General features: G+C 40.8%; 1 protein-coding gene across 1 annotated transcript in view; it reads left to right on the top strand.

Moving 5' to 3' along the window:
- HSD17B12 (hydroxysteroid 17-beta dehydrogenase 12) overlaps positions 1-18,589 on the top strand; it is a gene marked incomplete at its 5' end in the record, with an annotated part of 74,977 nt that extends 56,388 nt beyond the window's left edge. Inside the window, 5 exon segments of the mRNA XM_084521313.1 lie at positions 2,463-2,497; positions 7,224-7,305; positions 11,395-11,460; positions 16,279-16,428; positions 16,629-18,589. Of these exon segments, the coding sequence (XP_084377439.1) occupies positions 2,463-2,497; positions 7,224-7,305; positions 11,395-11,460; positions 16,279-16,428; positions 16,629-16,736 (441 nt within the window). The 3' untranslated portion in view covers positions 16,737-18,589.
- Positions 18,590-18,768: the final 179 nt, after the last annotated feature.

Genomic DNA, 18,768 nt, shown 5'->3' with positions numbered 1-18,768 from the left:
TACTGTTAAATCTCAGTTGTTAGTGGCCTCATAGTTTCTTAACCTGTGTAAGTCAAATACTAATTACTGTAGCGTGTTTTTCTGTGAATGGAATCCCATTTGGGTAGCAATAGTAACCAGCAGCTTTGTAATATGCTAAGCTTAGAGCTGTGTGTCAGCTTGCAGTTGGGATTCAGACCGTGAATGCATTTGTAAGGATTTATGATGAAGTTTCAGGCATGTGCTCCCCTCTGCATTACAATGGGAGATGCGATACTAGTTTTTCAAACCATTTATGGGTTGCCTAAGGGGAGGCAATTGCAGTTCATGTCCGCATGTCAATCTATGAAGATGATATGCAGCATTATACTGCCCTGACAGGCAAGTAGCAGTATGCTGCTTTTTGCCAAGGGATCTGTGGTAGAGATCATAAAGCTTGTACCAGATAAAAGATCTGCTGTTCTTGAGCTAGTATTAGACTCAGCTGAAATCATTCTTTATCCTTACAGAATTAAAATAGGCACTTGCACATCTCTTTTGAAGCATTACTATGTGAAAAAGCTCAAGTATAGTTAATGTCAGAGTTTGTTTCAAAGTTGCATCAGACCTGTTCAGCTTTGATGTTTACCCCCTCTGGAAAAGCTTGGCTTGACTTGTGGGGCAGTGCTGAGAGGTGTGTGTGTCACCAGCCCACTCCACAGAAGTAAGGTCTGTTCGATTCCTGCACGTACAGTGACCTGTCGAAGCTGTCACGCAGCACGTCTGATGGCAGAATCTATTCCAAATGAGAAACACCAATAAAATACAAAACACAGCCCTTCTCTTCCTCTTCCTGTGTAACGACTGTGATCAACCAAAGTCTAGTTGCCTTTTGTGATTTCTCCTTTATTCCCGAAATGGTAGGTTTTACAATTGGAAAAGCAAACAAAAACACAAACCAGATTCCACCATCTGTAAGAGTTAATGCAGTAGTGATACTAATACAAATAGCTTGCTACAGTAAGTCACATTTGCTGCTTCTAATAAGAGTGCTTACAGGTGCTTTGTGCTCCCGTATATGCTGATTTTTTTCCCCTCCAATCCGACTCAAATCTCATGTTTTAAGGTATCAAGTTATTTTGGTATCGGCAAGTATACTGTTGCATTTTGGTGCCGTTAAGTATTTTATAGCACACTTATCCACCACTGTCTCAAGAACTTTGTTGGACAGCATTTTCATTCAAAGTTGTGTGTTACTTGTCTGATTTGTCTTTGGTGTCAGCAGTATGACGTTAGCAGGTTTGGTTGGGGGCCGGGTGGTATTTGGCACAAGCTGAATTTTTTCTTTTACTACATTATTTCTTACAGGCAGAAACGTTGGATTTGGTTCATATTTTAGGATGTTAATTAGTGTTATAAAATTAGTTATTCCATGCTAACCAAAAATTCATCAAGGTTTGGATCAATGCTTGGTTTGTTTCTCTCGTCAGAGCTGCCTGCCCCTGCGTTTGGGAAGCTTGTTTTAGGATTGCTGCTCTGGAGGATCTTTCAGCTAGGTTGCAGATGGATTGCTCACATGCCTGATGAAGGCAGCACCTTGCAGAGCAGTGGGGAACTGCTGCTCCCTGGCTACTTCTCTCATGGGAGGGTAGTTTCTCTTATTGTGGATGTCATCTGTGTAATCAGTAGGGTAACATATTGGGGTCCTAAATGCTTTCTGTGTGTAAAGTAATGTTTATGGCAAGCTGCTGTAAAACTAGGGCTGCTCAGAACGTCCCACTGAAGCAGTAGCCTACGAGCTCATTTTCTGTACGTCTATTGCAGTAATCCTTGCACTTTTACACAAAGGCTGCCCATGGGCAGAAGCAAACTAAATTTCTTTTGCCTACCTTCTGTCGGTAACTATTCTTGCTGTGTTAATGCTAGAAAGCTTTAATAATATTTATTGAAAAATAAAAGAGGTCTGTTTGAGCAGTGAAGTGTATTGGCACTGTTACCAGAATGCTCATCTTCAGTACTTCTGTCCAGGGCTCTTGTTGCTCCAATTTGCTTTTTTTTTTTTAACTTAACATCAGCAGTTCAGTAAGACTTGCTAAAATGCATGTGGGTTTGTCATGGGGGGTGAATTTGGTCAGTCTTAGGGAACACGGATTCATTTTATGGGGAGAGAAAGTTCATATACATGGCATAGTGTGCTGATGTTTCGGTGTTCTTCGGAAGCCATGGATGCTGCAGGGTGGTGAAGGCTTTTTTATTTACTCTTATTGTACTTCTGCTACTAGCTGGATCGGTTCACTGGTTTCAGTGCACACACTACTTGTCAGAGCCAAGTTACCCAGGTAGAATAAAAATAAACTGCCCACGCAAAGTATGGTCTCTGCTTCCCCGAGCCTTGGCTGGGGTGGAGGGGGTGGCAGCTGCTTCTGGGAGGAAGGGAGGCTTCCCTCATCTCTGGCTGTCTGGTGTCTGCATTCTCAGCCATCACGAATGTTTTCTTTTTGCAGATGACACGATTGGTGCTGCCCGGCATGCTGGAAAGGTGAGTCACACTAACACTATCCAGACAAAGTCATCATTATTTATAGGGGAGAATCCTTTCTTGAAAAATTCATTACTGTGACTAATCAGCCTAGTCTCCATGTTTTAATGGCAGAGTAATGCTGGGTGAGTCACACTGATGGTGCATGAATCATCAGACGGTGGAAGCCTTTTCCACTCGATTCCCTTTTTATTTTTCCTCTCCCTTCTCCACTGTTGTGGTGATTCCTTTTAGAACAGAATTAAAAAGCCCGTCTGACTCATCAGCACTAACTCAACAACCTGCTATTCTGAGGGGGTGGTTACAGTTCCTGGGAATAACCTTCTTAAGGCTATTTCTCTAAGTCATTGTAAGTAAAATGGATGCAAAGAATATGTTCTCATTATACAGTAGGAGGTATATTGAGGAAAGTCTGTGATCATTTGGTAAAGTAGAATTGGAGAACAGCTCTTTAAAATAAGAGTTAATGCACACCAGTGTCACTGCGGAAGACGTGCACTGACTTCCCAGCCAGCTCCCAGGTGAAACGAAAGATACGGATGCGGTGTGCAACCTCCAGGCTGTTCTCTAGGTGATGCTGGCTGCTGCAGGATGTTTGCTGGCTGTTGCAGCGCTAACCCTGGCTGGCTGGGGGCTGCTTCAGGTCAGGGCTGAGCTGCACTCACAGCGCTGAGGAAAGCCATGTAGAACAAACAGTGCACGTTAGTCACCTTGTTGTTACCTCCGAGTGAATACCATAGGAGGAGTGTGTATATGGGGCAAACCTCAACATAGTACAGATCAAGGGGAGAAAAAAATTTCTTGCATCATTCTGCTATCTGGGAGTTTTCGTTGCAGATCATGGTTCAATTACACAAGTGTTGTGCAGATGGAGAGCAAGTATTTCACATCTAAAACAGTTACTTTGTGAGTACAAACCGTAAGAGCTAGTGGCCAGTCTGGGGAGCTGGTACCTAGCATGTCAGGGTGATGACAAGCCTGGACTTTTTGGCTTAGGTAAGAGTGGAAGCAGAAAAGATTTTATTTCATGCAAAGGAAATGCAATTAGAAAAACAAAGACTCTGGAGTCTGGGGGATCTGGGAGTTGATATTCCTCAATAAAGCTGGGTTGAGGATTGCACTGCAATAGTAGTAGTCACTCAAGGTTCTTAAGTCAAAAGTTATTCTTTGCCCGCGTCCTGTAGTTGACAGATCAAGGGACCTGGCTTTTGTGAAACCACCATCCTCCTGAAGATGCCAACATGACTAAAGCCATCCTGCTTTCTGAGGATTAATGTACTGTTGATAAGAGTTTGTGCAACTTTGAAGCTCTAACCACAGTTTATTGATTCAGTTTCTTCTTTGTCTAAAGAACTGTCGTAGTTATCCATTTGGCCAGTGGATACCTTCAGCTTCACAGAACAGACAGATGTATATTCCACTTAGAGAATATCCTGTTTTCCCACTAAGTATTAAACCAGGTGAGATGGTTTGAATGAAAACAGGATCCTGGTTTGCTGCCTGACTTCTGCTTCTGGCTACCCTCGAGCAAATATGGAACAAGTTTCCATATTCCCTTTGGTTTTGCAAAGGCAGGTGACTGCAGTGCCCACAACCCAGGTGTGCAGCTGCCCACCCCTGCACAGCCACGACACTAAGGGTCTGCTACTGCAGGAGGACACGGATGTCCAGCGAAGCCAGGAGCAGGAAGGGCTGGTGGCTCTACTCAGCTGCTCCGTGGGCCACCCATACATTTCTCATGTGGGACTGCAGGTTAGAAAAGGGATCCAGGCTCTAGATTGGGAATCCCATTGCTCTTCCTCACTGGTTCAAGGCAACTGGTGTGTGAGTACACAGCTGTTAACATAGCACATTATACGGCATCCTGCACCCACAGTGCGCATTTTTACCTATCTGAGTATCAGTTTGATGGCCTTACATCCCAAGACAAATCCAGGAGTAGAGTGGAGCTGACATGCTTTACATCCAGGTCTGTAAGCAGAAAGCACAGGTGTGTCTTGGTGTGTCGGTTACTTCTTATTTATGATAAACACAGCGGCGTGAGATGGATGCCATTTCTGGTAATGGCATTTAGACACTGCTGTGGCTCCTCTCCTGTGCTCCGAGCACTTAAAATGACAATTTATAATCTGCGGCTCCCGATTACACTTAAATGAGCAGTTCTCCCTGTACGTTTTCAGGCAGCTGTCTAAGGTGGGAGACTCGCGGAACTCAAAACTGAGCCTCGATGTCTTTGGGAACAACAACAACAAAATCAGTTGACTGTTTCTAGACAAATACCAAACTATGGTATTTATTGCCGGGGAAGTAGCAAGTGCATAATTACATTACAGAGGAAGCTTGCTCTTTCCACTTGGCGTGCAGCTGGAGCAGGCGCTGGTTGCCGCAGCAACGGGGAGACAGCTAAATTTAGCATCCCCGGACCATGCCGTGAGCTGAAGGAAGAATGACGGGGAGGTGCCGGGGTGTGCTCTGTTGGGCAGGACGCCTGCCTCGCCGCACCCTCGCCCAGGGTGCTGGTGCAGCGCGCGGCCATGCTGGAGGCAGGCGGCGGCGTCTTGCTGCGCCGGTGCCCTCGTGGTCCTTCAGGTCCCTCCCTAGGATGTTTCTTCTGCAGCTCTTGGAAGAGACAGAATCGTAATTAGAGTAATTGGAAGTGTTCCCCCTGCACGCACGCTGCTGGTTGCTTTTGTCGGAAGATTTTAAGTTGCATGCTTTTGAAGACTGGGACTGTTTTCTGTATGAAGAGAACGCAAACTCCAAAACCCACAGTTGCATCAACAGCTTCAAAGAGTCCAGTACACGGTGTGTGTGCAAGAGGCTGGTGTTTACTTTTTTCTAAGAGGGCTTTCTTTGCTGGATCACAACTGAATGCACCTAAGGGATGGTCTCTGCAGCTGGAAAGTTACAGTCAGGCCAGCCTCTGAGAGACTTGTGCCTTACCACCCGAGTGCCAGCCTCTCTGCTAAAGCTGCAGTTTGCTTTGGGAGAGCGAGGCTGGGTTTATCCATATAAATGCTCAACGCTTCTTGAGTCCTGCTAAGCTTCTGTCTTCAATTAAGTTGTGTGGCAGTGACTCCTGTGGTCTGAATATGGGAAGAGCACTTCCTTTTATTGGATCTAAATCTCAGTCTCATTTAAATAACTCATCTTTCTTCTGTATAATGAGAGGGTGTATTGTTGGTCTTACTAGTTTCTTAAATAGCTAAGTGAACAATCCTTTCACCTCATCAACACATCAGAGCCTTTTCCTTCCTATTCTCCATTCTCAAATCATCACAGAATGGTTGGGTTGGAAGGGGCCTTAAAGATCACCCACTTCCAACCCTCCTGGTGTGGGCAGGGGCACCTCCCACTAGATCAGGTTGCTCAAAGCCCCATCCAGTCATCAGGTTCGTAGTGTTTCTGTCCTGTATTTGGAGGGATAGATAAGTGGTCCATAGACACAAAGCAGGACTACGGTGGTGGTGGACCTGTCCCTGCTGTTCCCTGCTATCCTCTTTGGTTGTTCTTGGTGACTGCTGCACAACAGAGAATTCCTTCTGGACTTTGTTTGGGATTTTCAAGGGAATGGATAGTTGATTTAGAATTGATTTTTCAGTTGCCATTCTGTAGTCTGTTCACATAGCCATCTTAGCTCTTATTTTAAAAGTTCCTTATAGTGTCCTCCAATCTGGTAATCTCTTAAACTGCATGAATACTCATTTCACTGCCAATCCCCGTTTGAGTTGATGAATAAATATCACAAGCACCACCTGTCTTGATGTGAAAAACCTCTAGCATCCACCATTAACCTTTTGCTGTTGTGAAAATTCTTGATTAATTTGTAGTCTTTTCTTCATACCACATATTTTGATCCATGTCACTACTTTATTTCATCAACAAAGCCTTGTAGCTAACTCCTGAAAAGTATGAGAACTTTGGCAAAGGTGTTTGAAATCCTGAATGACTGCAAAATGATTCTTTTCTGTTACATCAACTGTCTCCTTTCCAGAGGTGAATCACTCAGACTTAATTCGTACGTATATTGTAGCAGAAACCATATTGGTTTGAATCTATTGTCACAATTCTCAAAGAATTAAAAAAATAATAGTAAAAAAAATAAATCTAATGGTCACTTAAACTCAGCTGTTTGTTTTTAAGATGATTACATAAATCATTGTGGCAGCAGTGTCATAGTGCATGTGTAGTTGAACAAATATGCTGAAAAACTCACAAATCTGCAGCAGTTAAGCTGCAAGATGAGTATCTGCATGCCTGTTCTGAGTCCTCTCTAAACACAGAGTACCTAGTTGTGTGTTTGGGTAAATTGGCTTCAATCTACTCTATGGTAGGAAGAAGCAGAGATGCAGCTTCCACTGTATTCGGCTGTCTGGTAGCATCCCCTAATAACTTGCCCTGGACTGTTCAACTAATTCTTATTTCTACCTAGCACTAAGTAATGAGTCGACTTTTGTATGTAAAACTATTCACAGAAGTGGACGTGTTCGAAATCCAGGGTTCTTACTGTCTGTCCTAGCTGCACATGCTTGAGAAGTGCTTGGTAGTGCAGGTGGTTAAAAAAAATTTTTTGGTGGTTAAAAAATTTTTGGGGAGTTCTAAACAGATCTTAATCTCAATATCATCCTAAAGATTTTCTTTAGGCTTGCAGTAATTTTCTGAAACATGAAAGATTTTTATTTTTTTATAAATTATTTCATTGGAATGTATCTTTGCTGCCTTTCAGATCAAAAGGGGTAATCTTGAATATCTCTTCAGCTGCTGGGATGTATCCAACTCCACTGCTGACTCTTTACTCCGCATCCAAGGTAAGGTACTCTTTTGCTCACAGAAATAGTGTCACGCATAAGCCAACACCACAGGAATAAATGTTTTGGTGTCCATCTAGTGGTGCTTTCATGAACTAAAAGCACTGAGTTTCTAACTTTAATTTTGCTGGTAGTGGAAGGTCGAGACAAAAACGGGTTCAAGGGTTTACTGTCATGGAAACTACTATTTTATATATTGCATCACACATTCATCACATAGCAGTTTTCACACAACAAAGGATGCTACTGTACCGAGCAAGCTTAGTGTGAGGTTTAAGAACATTGACTAAGTTCAACACAATTTCTTGTTCTGATACTTTGAGGCTTTTTTCTCTAATCTTGTAAAAGATAAATCGATATCTGTTAGGTATGTATGGGCACACATATTTAAGTAGGATTTTTCTGGTGCTTGCTGGAAGCAAAGGTTTTTCTTCCTCTTTGGTTAGTTGCCTTAGGTTTAGCATTTCAGGTAAGAGAAAGGATAGAGCTCTAGAGTGTTGCCAGTACCAAATAATTGCGCTGCATTAGTGGGCGATGCATGCTTCTAATGTAGCCCAGTATGTGGTTTGATGCTCTTGCAGTGAGTTGGTTATTGGCTTATCTTTTCCCTGGCAGCCACCATAGATTCCAGGCTCTTTTCAGCAGTGCTGCTACTTAGCCAACATTAAGGCATGGGGTTATCCCACTCTATATGCAGTGAACTTTGCACTTCACTCTGTGCCAGTCAAGAAATCTCACAAAGTTTAACAATCATCAAGTTTACCAGAATCCCTCTGGACTGAAGGTCTGTTGTGTCAGCCACTCCGTCTAATCCTGTCATCTGCAAATGTGCTGAGGGTGCACTGTGTGCCATCACCTGGGTCGCTTATGGCAGATACTGAAGAATATGGGCCTCGGTATTGATCTGCGGGGTTCTCTGCTTGTTACTAACCAGAAGTCAAGCCATTAATCATGGCCCTTGGAGCCTGTTGGTCCAAACAAATTTCTATATAACCAGCAGTTTTGTTCTTTCAGCACATATCTGCTCAACTTCCAAACGAGAATGCTGCAGAAGATGGTATCAAACATATACATTCTAGACATACAGTATATTACTACGATAGATCTACATCTTATGTTAAGCTTACCTGCTCTGGTTTCTCACTGAGTCACTTGGGACAGTTTTGTCTGTCTGCAGCTGGGGTTACTTCTTTTCCAAAGGTATTTGCATGGCATCTGAAATGGTCTCATAAAAGGTCTCCAGTTGACACCCTAACAGCAGGCCCAAGATAGGTTCACAGTATGGAGCGACAATATAAGTAATAAAACTAAATAAAGAGACATTTATGACATGGTATTCAAGCAGCGTAACACTGTAGCTTTTTTTTTTAGGTGCACCTGGTAATTATTTGCAATACCTAAAGGATTTTGGACTCTAAGCAGAACCTTGATGGGATAAAAACGCCTTCAGTTGGTGTTGTTCATGTCAGAACAGGCATATGTTTCTTTTAAACACTCCAATAACATCTTCATGTAACCAGAAAGGAATTGATGTGTGCTATTTTATTTATACTGAATGAGTATTAATGTGAATAAGGGGTATTTAAGTTTAGAAGTCATGAAAGCCCAAATTGCATATTGTTGATAAAATTTTGCTTCAGAAATAGGTATTTCCTGAGAGCTCACTTCTTTGTTTTAGCGTGAAAGGTCAGTTCTGTTGTTGCATTGCTTTCAGCTTTATCAAATTATTTGAGCTTATGGTTTTTGCAATAATACAACTTACACTTCTTTGCGTAATCTTTTTTAATTTTTCTCAATTATAAATACAAATATTCCTTCCCTCTCCCTAAGAAACTCAATTACAGGTTAAGTTATCTTTCCTATTCTCAGCACTGCTCATCTTCTACCATAGCGAGGTTAGTAAGCATGAAAGTGACTCCCCTAATGTAGCTATATAAAGACTGTATCTGCAATTTCTAGTGTTTTTCCTCATCTGTATAGAGGGGTTTTAAAGCATAGTATCCTTCAGGTCTAAGTCAATGGCTCTGGCTAATTATCAGGAACAGGCGCAGTCTACCTCTTTAACCTTCCCCATGGAGAATTCCCTGTCTTACAAGGCAATTGGATGCTTTTAAAGGAATCATATTCCTGTTTTTGACACTTCCCTGTCTGCCTGCATTAATAGTAATGAGAAGTGAATTATGACTTTTTTTCTACCATGTCACAAATATTTGGGCTTTGTTACTGGATGTCCAAGGAGAATAAATTGTTTTTTGTATGGTGTACTTACCTGCTTTTTCAGGAGATGCTTATTTAAAGATTGTTCTTAAGACTGTAAGTTAAAGGCTGTTGGAGCACTTGTGCATCTGGAGGTAGAAAACCCAACTTGTCTTAAAGTAAGTCCTCCAAGAAGAAAAACTCCAAAGTTTATATGGGTACTGGAAGATGCTTGTTCCATCTCAAGTAAAGTGAACACTTTTTTTATTGCAAAGCTCATATCAAATAGAGATGACATTCTCTTTATGTTGTCTCTCTATATTTGAAGCAGTAGCTAATTTCAGGACTGTCGTGCAGAAGTGGTGAGAGCTTTGAATAATCAAAGCACTTTGTGATTAGTAGAATATAGTGGCTTTTTAATTTTTAATAGATTTATATACTTCTCAGTTATCACACATGCATCTCACAACTGTGGTCAAGGACTGCACAAAACTGTTTGCATTTGTATTCATGTTCTTTGTTGCAATAGCATGGCTGGCTCACTTAAGTCCTTGCTGTTAGGCCTCATTTTCAGGGACTTGATGTTGAGTACTTGCTGTTATTAAGAACTTATACTGTCAGGAAAAGGGTGAAGTTGCGAACAGTTGAACAGAAGATACGATTATTTCGTTTAATGAGCCTCCTTCTAGCTTGTACATGCAACTTGAAGAATAAAAGAACCCATTGGCTACGCAGCAAAATCTAGTTCTCTTTCAGATCTTGTCTATGCTCAGAAAAATATCAATAGAAATAGCCCAGAAGTGTGGGAGTGTTTCTTTGCTTCATGTATTGGTTGAGTTCAGTAGGATGACCTTACTAGGAAAAACACTGGGCACTGCAAACTATAAGCACCGTGTTTGGGTAGGACTTGTATTAACCCACTAATGCCACGGTCAGAAAAAGATGATTGTAAAACAGGTGCAGTATTAGTTTTGCTGCCTGTTTTGATGCTGGTCTGAAGCATTTGTGGCTACTTTTAACAGCCTTTTTTTTTTTTTTTTCCTCTGGAGCTGTTTCTTCTTAAATAATTGAATTCGCCTCAGTTACGGATAGAATAGTTTAGTTCCCTCAGTTGAGGGCGCTCCATTTATCCTGCTTAGCAGTATTGTTTCTCTAAAATGAGAAATGACAATGGAACCTAATATTTTGGCTCATTTGACTTGGGGGAAGAGAAGTAAAAAGGTGGTTTAGAAGAAGGGGAGGGGGAATTTATGCTGGTTTGAATTGCTGAGTAGTCTTGGATTATTAAAACAATACTTTTTCAGCATTGTATAAGGTATCCATCTCAGTAAGTGGTAAGGAAAGAGCGAGCATGTGGATCTCCCTTGGTGGAGGTGGTATATCGGATGTGAGTGTATCCTGAAGGCAGGTTCTAGTGTCCACTCTTTAAGCCCTTTTGCTTCCTTCTTTGAATGTTTAATCTTGGACTTTCTAAAACTTCCAGAAGTTTGGAAGAGTTTTAGATAGTGGTCTTCAAGATGCCTACTTATATCACTCTTCTAAAAAAAAAAAAAAAAAAAAGTCTAAGGAGATGACACAATGTGAACACAAAGTTTTATTTTCCTATTTTAACTGGACTTTATGTAACTAATCCAGTTCCTTTTCCTTCTAAATTAAAAAAAGAATTTTTATTTGTTTAGAATGTCTCACTTCTGGGAAAAAAATGCTTCGTAAGCACGGGGTTTCTGTTCAGATGGCATTGCTGTAACCTGTGAAGTAGCATTGAAAGCCTAGGGTTTTTCACTTTGAAAACAGGAGCTATAAATAGTAATTCAAATATGCTTACAAAAAGCTCCGAACTATAGTTTCCATTTTAATGCATAGCATGCTGCATTTCCATTCTTTTCATTTTAGGCTTTTGTGGATTACTTCTCTCGAGGCCTCCATGCAGAATACAAGAGCAAGGGCATCATTGTGCAGGTGAGTAGAGTTTTTCATGTAAGTGTGGTTACCACAGCAACATTGGTGTCTTGGTAACAAAAGGAAATCAGCATATTCTTTTATTCATGAATGTGACACAGATTAAGGATGAGGATTTCCTTTGATCCCATTAGCAGTTTTCTTAAGTTACCCTGAAATGATGCATCTTGAAGTAACAAAAAATATGTATAATTTACCTGCTGGTGATAATTGTACCTTTAGGTATAATATATTCCAGAAAACTGTGCAACTCTATAGAATACACCTTTATACAAGTAAATCTCCTGGAATGTACATTTGGAGTTCATTTGTACAGATATTAAATAGGTAACTGCTCAAAAGACTAAAATAGTAGCAGTCCCTTCCCAGTGGTGTCAGTGAACCAACTGCTAGTGTAAGCAAAGTAGCATGAACAAGCAGACACCTTACAGACCCTTTGTAAGTAATGGGCTGACTTAGATTTTCTTCAGTACTGGGTTTCCACATTTCTAATGAGTTTTGTGTTGTGCTCCACTTGTTCACCTTCCATGGCTTTAGGTTTTTTGTTTTGTAGGGACATAAGAGCAAACAAGCCAGTCTCTCAGCTTTATGGGGATTCTGTGTTTAATGTCACTTTTTACATACCTTTAATGTTTGCTTCCAAAACCTAACTAAAGATTCCAGACCTTGGTTTTGGGTCACAATTGCTGAGTTCTTTGTTACCTGTTACACCTGTTGACCTCCAGTGCAATAGTCAGTCTTGATAAAGATTTTACCTGTGCTGTAAAGACAATGGTGAGTCATCTTAAAATTCTGTCAGGGTTCTTACAGACAGAATTACCCCACACCCATGCCTCTTGCTTTCCCTCCTCTTGTTCTGTACGGTGGTTCTCAAAGCCACCTGAACTCCAAGGGCACTGCAGGAACTAAGTCACAGAGATGCCAGTCTTGTTTGTGTGATCGTTAAGGGTGGGAGCACAGCTTTCCTTGCTGGTTTTGAAATACAGAGAAGCTGTTACTAACTTAGGGCTATATTGCCTTTTGGCTTGCTGGACTTTTTTCCTTCCAGTCGTGCTTACCAAAAAGAAGTCATCACTAGGAAATGTCCTGTCCCAGTTCACGAGAGGATTATGTTAGACTTTTAGGGAAAAAAAGACAGTTACTGAGTTAGCTATTCCCATACATTTTCCTTCAGCAAAACCAACTTGCTGTCAGCAATAGAGGATGCATAAAAACCTAGCACTCTAAACAGATACACCTTCAGCTTACAAAGAGGTTTGTGTGTGCTGTCCACTCCTGAGATGGATTAATCTCAAGCAACTTTTAGTGTTTTGTCTCCTTATTACTTTCTCTACTCAGAAGGCTTTTCAGGTCTTTCCCTGCCTTCAGCTCTGGACCTTCCTGCAATGTTTTTATCACAGTGCAAGTTCTTTAGTGTTCTTTTTACTTTTGCCCCACTATGTTACTTCTATCTCCACTTAATTCAGTTTTGTAAATTTAGCTTCATATCCCACAACTGTTCCAAGACTCTGTGCAATATGGACCTCTTTTAATTTGTGGTCACGGTCTTCAAGAGTGAAGGAAATGGTAGTGCTGGTTTGCCATTCTACCTTCGTTGTGAGAAGAAGCCTCACAGAGAGTGTCTGTAAACATGGTTCCTTATATTCCTGTGAAGAGAATGTCCTCTGAGTGTGGTTTGTGTGATGGAAAACATAGCTGGCAGCTTGCTTCTAAGCATAGAGCCATTGCATACAGGTAAAAATGAACAATATGCAACATCTTTAAACAGCAGCCTGCACAGAAGGGAGTTTATCTAGGAAACTGGTTCACAGAGTACACCTCTGTGAATCATGGCTCTTAAATGAACATTTCAGGCAGATGGAGCACGAGTGGGATGGCAGACATTCTTAGCTGTCTTCCAGACCTGAGGTTAACTAATCGCTGTCTCCCTGACTTCAGATACTGGTGAAGAGTGTCAGCCCAGATTGTTTGTGGGGTTCTTGTTTTATTCTTGATTCTGCAGTCAGGAAGATGCCTTTTGCAAATTCTCTCTTGCTCAGTCATTTGGAAACTTAAACAGGATGCAGCACCTCTGATATTTTTGCATCCAAAAGGTAGCAGATTCTGGACCAGCTACTTGTAGAACTGACTGCCCTCAACCCAACTCACAATATTCAGCCGAGTCTGTTTATATTTTGAAGTACAAATATGGAGCAGCTCTCAGGCTTGAGAATACCTTTCTCCTAATAAAGCATTATGATTAAAATTCTACTAAAATATTTGCATCTAAATAAACCAGGATGCTGCAAGCAAAGGGCTTCTTTTGTCCGCGTCTTTCGTATGCTTTGGGTATTTAATAGAATATTTCTCTCTTCTACAGTAATACAATTAAGTCTTTTGGTACGATTTCTTTCCTGCTCAAGCCTACCTACAAACCATGATGCTCTGGCTCCTCCAACACACAGCTTCAATGGCAATAAAGCTGGGTGTGATTTTGTTTTTGCACTCCTGCCCTTCCACGTGGTCTGTGGGTTTTTCCCTATGTGAGGATGCATGCTGCAAATCGGCATGTTAAGTAAACCCAGGCAGCATTATATTAGCCTTCCACAGAAGGCATTTTTCATCCTTGAAAACCCTTCCAGAGCAGGCTATAGGAATTTCATTCAGATACTGATATTTTGATTGGAAGGAGATGTTTTTCAGTCTCTTGTTATAGTAGGATGTCTAGGATCTTTCTGTTTTCTCAAGTAAAGGTGCTGATAGTTATGTCAGTATGAGAGTATTTAAAGACAGATGCTTGACTGAGAAAGAAGCATTATATCTTTGAGACGTGTTGTTCCTATGCGCATTTGTAGCCAGGCAGTCTCATCCTCCTGGAGTTTTTTCTAAATAATGTTCTGTCACTTTGAGAGGAAAACAAAGACTGAGCGTGCACTGCTCATATATGACTCCATTCATTGCAGAATTCCTATGAATACTGAAAAAAAGGTGAAAAACAACCATAAAACCCCACCAAAACCAGTAAGGCATACATGGCTAAAGGTGTTAAACACAGCATGAACACACACAGTATGGGGGAAAACTTTTTAGCTTCAGATATGGAAAAGCTATGAAGAAGTTTTCAGTGTCTAACATCGTTAAAATAAACAAATGAAGCTTAAATCTGGTTTTCTGCATCAACAAATGTCTTTTCCTGCAGAATACTTAATAGGCTGTGGTAAACTTTTTTGTAACACGCATGTTGGCTGAGGTGCTGAATTCCTGATAGCACTGTTTTTTTGTCCATTAACGTAGGCAGTGAATTGCTGCTTTGAGTTATGTGGGCCTGATGACCAATAGCTATCACAGCTTCAATTTGTTATGTTAATTTTATTGCGGTCCATGTCCTTGTCCTGTCATTCCAGCCTAAGCCACAATAAACCACTAATGAATATTACAAGTACCTTCCTGTGAAGACTAGCTGACGTACCTCCTTCAAGCCATTAGGAAAACTGCACCCACTTCAGATTATCTGACGTTCATCTCTCTGACCTTCAGAAACCTAGTGCTTTTAATTCCTGACTTGTGCTTCTGTTTGAGCTCACTGTTAAAAGGGTTAACTCTATCATGCCAATATATGCACAGTATTGCTGTGTAAAAAGTGAAAACAGAGTTCAGGTGGTACTTTATCATTTCCTGAAGTTCAGCCTAAGGTATATCAGTGTTGCTCAAGTGGAATGCCTCTCTGTGGAAACTTAGTTTTGATAGTATATTGTGCTTTTGCTGCAGTATAGACATATGTAGGTTCAAAATACACTCTAGCTGACAGGCAAGCTTAATTTTACAGAAACAACACAGTAATACCATAGATTACAATTTTGTGTTTATGTGCATAGGAAGTGGTAGGGATCTATAACAGAAATCAGGCAAAAAGAAAAGGAATGAGAAAGACTGCAAGGATTTTTTCCAAGACTCTTTTGGAAAAATCTCTGCATGAAAGGTTTCTGCAGACTCCGAAGTTTTCTATGAGTGTCTGAAAACATGGGTCATTTACCTCTTTCTTTTACTGCCTTTTTTAACTTACATGGATGTCAGCATTTTCTATTGATACTTGCTTACTATGCATAGCAAAAGTGGAACAGTGAAAACTTTTACTACCTGCTTTCATCTACCATGTTCACTACATACAGTGTCAGATCACAGACTCATGGACACTCTGGTTGTCTAACTTCCTGCTCTGTGGGATTGCTGCTAACACTAGGTCATGGGCAGCATGATTTTATCCAACCAAAGTTTGAAAACCTGCAAGGATGGGGATGCCATGACCTCTCTGAACAACCTATTTGACTGTTATATTGCTCTCCTAGAAAATGCCTTTTTCCCTAGTGTCAAGTCTGAAAATCTACAAACAAAAACTGATAGGTTTGGTTCTTTTTATTTAGTCTGTCAGTGCCAAGAAGAGTTTAGCTCTCATAACTGCCCTTGAGATAATGAGAGGCAGATGTTAGGTCACTATCCTACAATCTCTTCTTCAGAGCACCAAACAATCCTAGCTCTTCCCCACCGAGCCCTTTCCTTCTTTCTCTCTCTCTGCAGGTAAACACAAAAGCATGTTTCATCAGGCTAAAGGCATGGCCTTTCTCCAGACTCAAAAGTTGTTTAGTTTTCTGTACATGCCGGCTTTGGTTACTTGAGTTCTTCCATTTCCACGTTATGTCCCCCACCCATGCTAGTTCTGAAGCTAGCACATTTCAGAATCCAGTATTCAAATTACCTGAGGGACAGTTGTCTTTGTAGCTTGTTGAATCTGTGAGTTAATCTGAAAGTGTTCTCTGCTTCATGTCTCTTTCCTACATGCAGAGTGTTATGCCGTATTATGTGGCAACAAAAATGTCTAAAATCTCCAAGCCAAGCTTCGATAAGCCCACTCCTGAAACGTACGTACGAGCTGCCATAGGCACGGTAGGCCTGCAGTCCCAGACCAACGGGTGCCTGCCCCATGCCTTCATGGTAAGTCACCTTGGACAACACAAGGATCTAATATGTGATTACTGGGGAAGAAGAGCAATGATTAATTTTGAATATTAAATAAAAGTTATTTTTTCTTTAAATTTTAATCATAATTTTATAACATTTGTGTGTGCTGTTAATGGTTTGATCTAACTTAGAATAGACAATAAAAGTTGAGACATTTTTCCTTTGATTTTTAGGGCTGGGTCTTCTCAATTCTACCTACGTCCACTGTCATGAATTTACTCATGAAAACAAACAAACAAATACGGGCTCGTTTTTTGAAAAAAAAGATGAAGGAGAAGTAAGTTGCTGACAGCTTGATCTGTGGAAGCTCCTGCAGGAAGATCTGTGGAAACTGCAGCAGGTTTCGTTCTCACACTTCAGCGCCAAGTAGACCTAATGTTTTAAACATCTTCAATTGTAGGTGTACTTTCTAATAAGCAAAGCGATACTGTTTTGAGGATACAGATGAATCTTGACTTATAATACTGATATCAAAATAGGCTTGTTTATATATATTATAGGTATACGGGGGGGGGGAGTGCTTTGGACTAAAATTGCACTGTGCTTTAAGAAATACTTACATGGATGTGATCAGACATTGCACTGCTGAGGAATGGCTTGGTTATGTAGTGTCCATCACATCTATGTATTACGTTTTTGGGTGAAGGGCAGAAAAGCTGTAGTTCTCTGATATTCCTGGAAAGGTGGGGAGGTGTGGGACGGGAGCATATTTGTTTGAAGGGTAATCTGGCTCAATTCAGAGTGTAACTTTTTCCTGGTTCAGGTTTAGGGTACTTGCAGGATTCAGCATTTTCAGCCAGCTAGCAAATGCTCCTCTGCTTACACAGTCCATTAAACAAAACCGGGACGTCATGGGCAGGGTGGGATCAGCTTAGGGGCTGCTTGCTGGCTGTGAAGAAGTCATCGCTCTGTAAAACAAGAATACCAATAACCGAGGTTATGTACCTGGGAAAGGATCATCACTGCTTGGGAAGGGTGACCATGAAGTGATCCTTAACCTGATGGTTTTGGAAACCTGTTCATGGGTTGGTACTGTATTGAAGTAGGTTCTTGCACCAAAACCTGAGCTGTCATTTATGTGAACTTCAAGGGTCTAGTATGATTTTTCTTTTTGGTTATGAACTTGAGGAAAATGGGCCAAAAAAAATAAAATTGAGTGTAATTGCTCATCTATAAATATATACATAAAATAACATTGCAAAAAGTATTGAAATTCTTGGTTCTTGAATATGGATTTTAACTTTTCAGTCGTAATCTTTACAATTTGTAATAACATTTTTAAAAGTTCAGTGCCTGTTCTTTGTAATAGATGGTGATAACACAATGTGGATGTATGTCACAAGTTGTGTTACTTGCTGGTTGTTATGTAAAAGATTATTGGCACTTTGAATGCAGAGCTTGAAACGAGTTACTGTCCTTGTTAGCAATGATGGATAGATGATTTCTGAGATGTGTGTCACTGTGTCTTCTGGTGAGGCCATTTGAAATGTGAATCCTGGATATTTATGACAGCTTTAAATATGAGAACTAGCAAACTTTAAATGTAGAACTTCTTAGTATTTTTATTTGTGTTTAACTGATTTTTTCTGTAGTTCTATTCCAAAACTGAGTAAAGCTGAAGTTACTCAGCTCGGAGACAGGGATCAGAGCGTATGAGAAGTCTGTACTGCTGTTGTCTGTGTTGACCTTTAAAGATATGGTCTCTAACATTCCTTTATATAAATGTGAAGAAAAAAAAAAAAAAAAAAAACACCTTTCAAGCCAAATGAAATTGTAAGTAGCTACCAATGTTTTCTGTGGTGACTGCCTTTGGTTAACAAATGGAGATTGCTTTGTCCTTGGAAGAATAATTTCAAGCTCTGGCTTTGAAGTTAAATGTGTTGCACTGAAATATGATTTGGGGCTAACATTTCTGTACATTGAAAAAACCCGAATACCGATGCAATGGTGCTGATCAAATCTGAGCTAAAGCTCCTATCCCATAGTTTTCTTGATGTTTTTCTCGTTTCCTGGATCAGGAATGGTGAGGTCAGTTGTGCAGGACTTTGCTCAGGAGGTGATGTGGAAGCATTGGACTAACCAATCTGTGTGGATTTTCACTTGGTAAACCCAATAAAACGGCATTCACTCTCAACCTCTGCTTTGTTGGTTTCCTTCTTAAACCGTTTGCGCTTCCATATCTCAGACTGAAACTTTTTATTAATCTCTGTCCGGCTGCGGTCTCGGCGAACACCTTAAAATCCCCGGACCACAACCCGCTAGGCTTTTAGCTGGCTCTATTAACGAAGCTGTTAATTAATCAGCTCCTTCCAC

Source organism: Aythya ferina (assembly GCF_964211825.1).
Source record: "Aythya ferina genome assembly, chromosome: 5".
NCBI classification, from domain to species: Eukaryota; Metazoa; Chordata; class Aves; order Anseriformes; family Anatidae; genus Aythya; species Aythya ferina.
This window is presented reverse-complemented; position numbering and strand designations above follow the sequence as displayed.